The sequence below is a fragment of the Paramormyrops kingsleyae genome, chromosome 21 (assembly GCF_048594095.1).
Source record: "Paramormyrops kingsleyae isolate MSU_618 chromosome 21, PKINGS_0.4, whole genome shotgun sequence".
Classification (NCBI taxonomy): Eukaryota; Metazoa; Chordata; class Actinopteri; order Osteoglossiformes; family Mormyridae; genus Paramormyrops; species Paramormyrops kingsleyae.
The window spans coordinates 5,821,179-5,830,570 of NC_132817.1; the positions used below are offsets into that span (position 1 = coordinate 5,821,179).

The window sequence follows — 9,392 nt, forward strand, 5'->3', positions numbered from 1 at the left end:
GTGTGCTGGAATGGTTGCGTGTGGCTGTGAGCTATTTTCGCTGATGTTTAAGGAATGCCGAACCATGCCTCAGGGACACATGACCTGTGCATCTGACAATCATTCATGTTTTCTGTGGTACTGATCTATTGTTACACACACATACACCCCCCCCCATTTTTTTTAACTGCAGCACTGAAGCTGCAGTGATGTAGATTTTTTATTTTTTTTGCAGTGCCAAAGGTTTTGAGGCTTCGGTGAGATTAATGGGTAACTAGCTTCCCATGAAACTGGAAGTTATATGTTGACAAAGCAGGAAATAAGCTGACCCAAGCGTGCACGGTGTTCGGTATCGTGTGTGTGTGAGCAGTGATTCGTAAGGAGGCAAATTCATTCTAAAGTCCCTTTTATGACTCTTATATTGGTGGCAGTAATGTTTATGTTCATCTCCCTAGTAAAGCTGGTGAGACTGTCATCAGATACTGATCTATTCCGAATTTGAGCCTGTGACCTTGTTAAAAGGTGGCTGCTTTCGCGGCTACAGGACATTGTCATGTTTCATATGTCACTGACCTCCCTGTTTAAGAGCCTGAAACGTCTTAGTTCATATATGCATTTGTGTGTCTCGAAAGTGCAACAGCAGTCACCACTTCCTATCAGCATGTTGTCAAACATATTTGCCCTGACACTTATCATCAAACACCAGTGTGTTCCCCCCATGACACGGACCCCTGTGTTTTAGCACTTTGCTGATTAGACAACAGCATCTGACACTATAAATGTTGAAAACACATGACAAAACTGACCGTTGTACAAAAGGGCACATGTGTGTCACTGGGTGTCAAACCATAAACGCTGTGTCATTTTCTTAACATAATGGAAAATCCAGCTGACAGATAATGTAGGAAACTAAGACGCTCAGGAACCGCACAACAGAAATGTGAAGCATGTATCTGCGCTTTGAGTCTAGTATTAGCAAGCAACCCAGCTGCAGAAAGGGGCAAGAGCTTTGGAAATTGCAAGTGTGTCACATGGAGAGTTTCTTAAAGATTGTCATTCTGTGAAAGGGATGATAATCAACTACAAACAGTGATAGGACCATAGACATGGCCTGCCACAGAACATCTCTGAGCACTAACTGATTATAACAGCTAGTGTTGCCTGTATATCAGATCCCATTGATCTCCCGCTGTATGCTTTTGGTAGATCATTGCTGCAGAGGATGTTCCGACGTAGACAGTCATTCAAACACTCGCATCAACATTACATATCATCATCTTCCACAACGTGCACCGCTGTACGGCGAGCCTTCCCAGCGATCTTTCTGGAAAAATTGGGCAAGGAATTTGTACAGAAAAAAGGTGAGGGCCTGCAGAATAGTACAAGATGCTCGATTGAAATTCTAGTGTGAAGCTAGGGTGACCAGATAATCCATGTCAGGGAGGACACTCTCAGCTAGGACAGGAATTGTAAATTACCATTTCAATTAAAAGGACCTGGATTTCACTTGAGCACTGAGTTCTTGCTGTGTGCAGATTGGTCAGTCTCCTATAATCATGCATGTGTCACTAATGCTAATGTGAAACAGCTGGATGAGTCTTTCAGTCAAGGAAACAAACCAGTCAAAGCACAAGAAGAGCTGAACTATTTAGCCGAGCACAGGAGCCTTTCAATTTGAAAGTAGTTTGTAAAGCTCAAAGTAGCTCAAAGTGTCCTCCCTGACATGGATTATCTGGTCACCCTATGTGAAGCCATTAGACCATATTTTATGTGATCTGGTATGAACTGCTCTAGATTATTAATTAGAAGATCACGAGTAGAGCTAGTGCAGCCAGTTTGTACACCACGCTAATGTTTCTGGTCCAAACCATTATCAGTTCAGCTGTCCAACACCCATCTAAAACCACAATAAACATGCTTGCTAACTGACACGTCATATTAGCGCTGTAACTAAATGGAACTATTTTTCATATCCTAATCCCGTGATCATTTCTCACACTTACACGACACCAGTTTCTATGGGAATGGTGCATGTTAACTGGAAACGCCTACGGCGGCGTTCTTAAAGTTCCGCCCTTTTTTTTAACGTGCCGCTCATTGGTGTATCCCGTATGGTACGCCGCCTGTGATTGGTCAATGTCACCCCAGCGCACGCCAGTCACGTGCGATAACAATCGCATAGGACGGTGATGACGCGGGGAAGGATGCGATGGCTGGCGGAGGGATGGGGAGGCCCGGGAGGGTTTCTTTAGCAGCGATCGGGTCGCATCGTCAGGGGAAGCCCGAATGAGAGTCATGCCATTCATGTTTGCGAGCCTTTCGTGTCGCAGAGCGCCAGCCAATAAGCCTCCAGCCGCGCTTTGTCAAGCTGCCGGTGCGTAGACGTCAGGCTTTCTGCCCGCGCCCCAGTCAGCTGATTCGGAGCCGGCTGCGCGCTCTCGCTCTTTGGGGTCCTGACGGTCTTCCTCGGGGATGCGCGAAGGACGAGGCTGACCACCGTATTGATAAACCGCGGACAGGGAGGAAAGTGCTTCCGGACGTGGCTCTCTGCCATGGCTGAGACGCAGCGCTCTTTATCCGCCTTCGGGCGCCTGAGCTATGCCGTGGGCCACTTTCTCAACGACCTGTGCGCCTCCATGTGGTTCACCTACCTGCTGGTCTATTACCACTCGGTGCTCGGCTTTCAGAACAGCCTGGCCGGGGTGCTGCTGCTCAGCGGGCAGATCGCCGACGGCATCTGCACGCCTCTGGTCGGCTACGAGTCGGACCGGACCTCCGGCTGCGGGAGATACGGCAAAAGGAAAACCTGGCACCTCGTAGGCAAGTTTCAGGCGGCCCGATGGCCGGTGTTCTGACGAGTTGAACTACCTATTGAGGCGTACTATCGAGCCTTTTTGCGCATGTGCAGTTCCACCGTCTTGGGATTAGGGTTAGGTTTTAGGGGTTAGGGTTAGGATGAGGGTTTTAGGGGGTTTGGGGGTTTAGGGTTAGGGTAAGAGTTAGGGTTAGGGCTATCGATTAGCACTACGGTAGGATAACTCGACAAAGTAGCTCATTTCGACAGAACACCGGAGCATCTGTCCCCGGCAGCGGGGGCATCCGGCGTCTCCCTGTCCCTAAACACCTGCTTTCGTTCGGGTTACAAAGTGCTTTCTGTGTAAAGTCAATGTGACATTTTGTGTTAAGATTGAGCGGCTTAAACAGCGCCGGTTTTTCTCTATAGTTTCTGAAAAGTAAATTTTGTTTGCTTTAAAGTTTATAAATAGAAGACGTTAAGTACACATACCACGGAAAAATACTGCATTTTGTGCTCGGAAAGCGGAATCGAAAGTGCCGACAGATCCCCTCTTGTCTGGTATCATTTTTCGTTTTTTTAAAGTTTAAGAATTGGTTCTTGTTGCCTTCTTTTAGTACAGCATAAAACTTTGTATATGTGCAATGCTTCGTAGTATAATTATGACTTCCAGTTTAATACTCTTGCTTTAGGATAATGAATCATTCCCACAGGACTTGAACTGACAACCTTAATTTCAGTTTCGTAGGTAGAATCCCTTTTCACGCGCGACCATAGTTACTGCTGATTATTAAAAAAATCCTTTAAATATGAGTCATGTTTTCTGTTTTATTGCCGGTTATTGTCAATGTATAGCAGTGTTCGTTATTATTAATAAATTTTCAACTTTTCTCTGTCCCATGAATTCCCCCCCCCCCCCCCCTTTCAGGCACAATCAGTGTGATCATCTCCTTCCCCTTCATCTTCAGCCCTTGCCTGGGCTGTGATGAGAACACCCCACAATGGGTGGGCCTCATTTACTTCATCCCGTTCATCGTCATCTTTCAGTTTGGCTGGGCAGCTACCCAGATCTCCCACCTGTCCCTCATTCCCGAGCTGGTCTCCAGCGAGCACGCTAAGGTGGAGCTGACCGCTTACAGGTAACACTGTCGGTATGACGTTTTTTAATCTAAATGAATGCCGACCGGATTTGCATACAGGAAAAATAAGGCAACACGCGCACAAAAGAAATGATCAAAATGAAGATGAAGGGCCAGATTGTTTGACATGTGTTTTCAACAGTAAATCTTGACAGATCAGCACAACAGCTGGAAAGTACCTAGATTCCAGAAACTATTGTATGTATTCAAGCCCCCAAAATAGGGGGATTTTTTTACTTCACTTTTGTTTTGAAGTATCTAAACTTGACTGATTGTGTGAGTAAATTATCTGGGGCCGGGTACAGGTTGGAAATCGCGCCCCCCGCCTCTGGAGCTCTGTTTAGAGACTGCATTTATTCAACGTAGATGATCGAACTGTGTTTAAAAAGACACAACAAAAGCTTTAGCACAGTGACGGGTTTTCCAGTCTGCCTTTAAGGAAGAGTCCCAAGCTGAGGGGGTCTAACCTGAACTGCTCCTTTGTTAGAGGGACGGCCAGGTGTCACACTCCTATTGCAAACTGAAAGTGACATTAATGGACGCTGCCTTTTTGTCCAGCAAGCGTAATCTCTCCTGCGTTCAGCGGGCGCTGCCTGGACGCGGCCTCCTATTCCTGTCGGAGCTTGGCTTGCTGTGCCTCACTGGTTATTGTCAGAGCTCTGGAAGACCCAAAAATCAGGCTTTTAACCCCTCCCTTGCTCCTGGTAGGTACGCCTTCACTGTGTTGGCGAACATCGCCGTCTATGCCATCGCCTGGCTGTTCTTCCACTTCCAGGTGGGGTCAGCCGAGGACCCCTCCATCACGGACAACCTGGGCCGCTTTGACATCCCCGTGTTCAGGGTACGAGAAGCCGTGGTGGTGCCCTCACGTGTGCCCGTTGGGAACTTGTAGGTCTGTTTGCAAGCGTGTGTTCCAGTGTTTGTGTTTGTCGGAAGTCAGTCAGGTGTGATACGTTGGCGCGGTCGGGGATGACGCATTCTGTTTGGTTTGCTTCTTGTAAATGTTAACTGGTTTTCCTTGTTCCTTTTAGAACTTGGCCATCGTCGTGCTGGGCATCGGGACTGTGTTCTCTATCTTCTTCCATCTGGGCACACGGGAGGCGGGGACTCACCAACAGGGGGCGGTGTTGGAGCCTGATGAGCACCAGCCCCTGATTTCTGGTCTGCGGGTGACCCGGCCGGCAAGGGTGCTCCAGTGGAAGCATTGGCTGAAGGAGACATCTTTCTACCAAGTGAGACTCGTCTGCTCTTCAGATTAACAGCCCTTAGGTCCCAAGTTAAACAAAAGGGGTGAATGCAGAGGCGGATCATGGGAAAGTTCAATGGGACGAGCATCTTACCTCCTGGCGTGGTTTCCAGGTGGCGTTTCTCTACATGTTCACCAGGCTGATAGTGAACCTCTCCCAGACCTACATCTCCATGTACTTGACCAAGTCCCTCTTGCTGCCGAAGGTAGGCCTCCTCTGGTTGGCCGGTCACAGGTACACAGGTACCTGCCTGGGCTCCCCTAAGAAATGCCCCCCCCCCCCGGCTTCACTTTTGCAGAAGTTCATTGCCAGCATCCCCCTGGTGATGTACGTCAGCGGCATTCCCTGCTCTCTCGTCATGAAGCCGTTCAGCCAGCTGATCGGGAAAAGCGTGAGTTTCCCCCCCATGAGACCAGATCAGGAGTCATTGCTTAATGTTCCTCCTAGTTCGTTAGACTGTTTTTTATTTGATGTTCAAAGTCTCTCTTTGAAGGTGAGGAAAGTTGTCATTTGGATGAGGACTGGTAATGAGGCTCCCCCCCCCCTCCCCCCTCCAGATGACGTATTTTGTGGGCCTGCTCTTCATCATGGCCTTCTCCTACTGGGTCCTGTTGAGCTCGCACATGGGCCTGGAGGTGTACGGTGCCGCGGTTCTGCTGGGGTCCGGCTCGGCCACCATCCTCGTCATGTCGCTGTCCATGACATCCGACCTCATCGGCGATCAAACGGTCAGCGCTTCTTGCATCAGGCTACTTTTTCTGTCGTCCTGTGTCTTATAGCGCCTCTTGCTATCCGGAGTTTTAAACCGTTCTAAAAATGGTTCTATTAACAATAGGGCTGGACATTATCACATTGCAGTATAATCACGATTCTTTGGCGCATGCGCATATAATCGCGATTAAATTGCGATGTGATATTGTGCAGCCCTAATTAACCATTACGGCTCCTCGGTCACCAGTGTTTTTTTACTGTAGTAACACTTTGTCCTGCTTTATGCCTTAATATTGGTGCACATGAACGTGACTGAGTATGTTGCGTTGGCACTCAGTGTGTTGTGTGGTCGTCAGTTCTGCAGTGTCATTCCGCTTCTTGCTCTCAAAATTAATACTGGGTCCCATTTAGTCAGGTCTTGCTTTGTTGTGTCACAGTGTAGCGTGACTTTAAAAGTGCATGATCTCCAGCTAATCGCCCGATCAGTCAGGGAGCTTGTGCCTTTTCAGATGGTGGTGACTGATCTCACCCCGGTGTTGCATTTCGATGTGCAGTTGCGTAAATGTGGTTAAGGAGCCAAGTTCATCTGTTGTATGTCCTGCCATCCTGATGGAGCTCTTGTGTCTTGCAGCAAACTGGCGCCTTCGTGTTTGGGGCAATGAGCTTCACGGACAAGGTGGCCAATGGCCTGGGGGTCATGATCATTCAGGTCCTGTACCCTGACCAGTAAGTGCTGGCCCTTTCTTTGGCCCCGCCCCACATTTCCTGCACCCTGACCAGTAAGTGCTGGCCCTTTCTTTGGCCCCGCCCCACATTACCTGCACCCTGACCAGTAAGTGCTGGCCCTTTCTTTGGCCCCGCCCCACATTACCTGCACCCTGACCAGTAAGTGCTGGCCCTTTCTTTGGCCCCGCCCCACATTACCTGCACCCTGACCAGTAAGTGCTGGCCCTTTCTTTGGCCCCGCCCCACATTACTTGCACCCCCATGTTGTCGCACCACATGACTGGAAGGGCACCTCATGTAGCCATCTGCTATGTCTCTGCTCCCTGGTCCCGTTGTCTAACTCTCAAAATGATTTGGGCTGTTCTGACCTGCCCCTGCAAAGGTGCACAACATAGCACATAATGTCTCAGTAACTTGAGGAGAAAACCTACTGGGTGTTTTCCTAAGAAGCTGCACGCATCACAATTCCACATCATGTAAGTGCTTTACATAGATGGGCCTCGCATGATGGAAACAGCCTGTGTACTGGAAAGCTGTGGTTTTCTATTCTGATGACATCGCAGAACACATGACTGACGGACCCTTATAGCTTATTTACAACCTGCTTGACGCTATTCAGGAACAGATTTTCACAGAAATATGTGATTGTGGTTATTTGTCACAAGACCTGACTGCGGGGAAGTGGTCAGGTGACTCAGCTACATGGTGATAAACTGAGAAGTTTGTTGACATTGCTGCGGTTGGGTAGGTTGGTTATCTGGGTTTTTTCCCAGTGTCTTTCACACATTTCCCAGAATCCATCTCTTCTGCCAACAGGACAGGTGCTTGGTACTACCGTAACGTCATGGTGATCGTCACCGGGGGCATGGCCATTGCGGCGGCGCTGGCCCTCTGCACCCTCCTCATCTGGCCAATCAGGATACGGCGACGTGAGTATGTCAAGCGGGGGGGTGTGGCCGGGCGTGGCACCATGCCTCGCATGCTGAGGGAGATGCACACTGTGTTAAGCTGGATGTTGAGGAACCATGTCTGAACAGTCAAAAGACCTGACTGGTCATGTTCATTAACACTGATGTAGGACCACCATCTCTTCTTGCATGCCTTGTATTAACTTCTACAAAATACAAAAAAGGTGTATTTCCAGTGACTTTCTGCATTCTGATCCTATTTTTTCAGTTTGGGTCGCATTCAAAAGTTTAAAGTAAATTTGAAATCTGGTAGTGATGCCATTTTTGTCCAGTTGTTTTGTTGTCCATTACTGCCATCTAGTGGACAAGAATTGCAGCACAGTTAAACCTTCGCGGCAGCTCGCTGGGCGAATGTAGGAGTTGAGGCATGTCAGTCTGCCAGGCCATCAGAAGGAAACTGCTGTACTTTGCCTTTACAGACCTGTCCTCTGACTCTGAGGCTGATGCGGCCGTGAACTGAGCCTATTGGACGTCCCAGCGGATTGGCCAGCGAAGGGAGGAAGGGAGGGGACCCTGAGCTCCTGTCCTGGTTTTGGGCGGGGCATTTCCCCATCCAGTATGGCCTGGTTTTGGAGCACTTCATCTCCAACTGCTCTCCATGAGTGCGTTTGCTGTGACTCTTCTTTGAGTCCTAGACAATCTTATTTAACTGTCTGCAGTGGACCGGAAATGTCCTGGGCATCACATCCTTTATACAGACAATGATTGTGCTAAAATATCTATATCCCCCTTTTTATATTCATAAACACAAATACCATGTCTCGATATTCCATGACTTAAAAGTGGCATTTCCTGATTGTTTGAGCCACAGACAGGGAACTTTTTAATGCATTTATTATTGCAGAAAAGGAAATCGCGACAAACTGCAGTAGACTATGCATAGAATCATTTCCAAGTTGCATCAGTTAACGTTTTAGATAGATTGGTCTGTTCCTTTTTTTTTTTTTTGTATTTTTTGTGACACTGGTAGAAGTTAAAGGGAAAGGGGAACTTACCATTCACAGTGTTTGGGGGGGGGGGGGTGTCCTCCGAAAATGAATATCTGCTCTCGGGGGTGAGTTTCTGCTGAGGGCACTGGGAATGGCGGAAGCGTGTCCCTGAGTGGCGAAGGCCGTCAGTCAGCGAGCGCAGCTCCACCCGAGTGCTTTGGAATGGGGTGGGGGCACCGTGGCCCAGTTTCCTCCCCTGCTGGGCCTCTTGAGTTTGCATGTGGGTCAGCCTGTCCCTGTGCAGGGCTTTCCAGCAATGGAGAAGCACAGGGATGGTGTGGCCTGGGGGGGGGGGAGACACACCCCCTCGCCTCCAACTGAACACCAAAAAAAGGGAAACACAAAAAAATGCATCCTCACATTTCTACAGGACTCGTTTTTATTTCACTTCTTCAGTTGGGGGGGAAAAAATCAGTATACTGTAATGTTTCTCTGTTTCTGTTCATCTTATTAAAATAACAAATTCAACACTCATTTAAGGAATTAAAGTATGTATTGTGAATATGTCAGCCTGATCTGTAATGCTGTGTATGGAGACACTAAATGGAATCACGTTGATGTTCAGTCCAATAAATTCTGAATCTTTGCTCCTGGAGCGTGTTGTTGGGATACAAGCCGCAGAGCACGTGACGGTATCAGCCTTGGTAACCAGTCACCTTATGGCGGATGCGATCGTGGTTCCGTGAAGCTTTCTGTTTTACATAAATGTCTACCTTTATTAAAACTTGTTTCCGGTGACATAAATCTTACCACCAAGACAGCTGGAGATATGATTCTACGCTTTTCTATATGTGTGTGTGTATATATAGGCCTATATTTATAACCTGCTTCTATTTCCC

At 48.2% G+C, this 9,392-nt stretch overlaps 1 protein-coding gene across 1 annotated transcript; it reads left to right on the forward strand.

Annotated features, from left to right (window-relative positions):
* The first annotated feature begins 1,744 nt into the window (after positions 1 to 1,744).
* Positions 1,745 to 9,139, forward strand: LOC111847343 (major facilitator superfamily domain-containing protein 12). The gene is made up of 10 exons (XM_072704455.1): positions 1,745 to 2,799; positions 3,702 to 3,912; positions 4,621 to 4,753; positions 4,944 to 5,144; positions 5,272 to 5,364; positions 5,458 to 5,550; positions 5,717 to 5,887; positions 6,502 to 6,596; positions 7,413 to 7,525; positions 7,984 to 9,139. Exons 1-10 carry the CDS (start codon positions 2,532 to 2,534, stop codon positions 8,022 to 8,024), a joined length of 1,419 nt encoding a protein of 472 aa, XP_072560556.1. The 5' UTR covers positions 1,745 to 2,531; the 3' UTR covers positions 8,025 to 9,139.
* Positions 9,140 to 9,392: the final 253 nt, after the last annotated feature.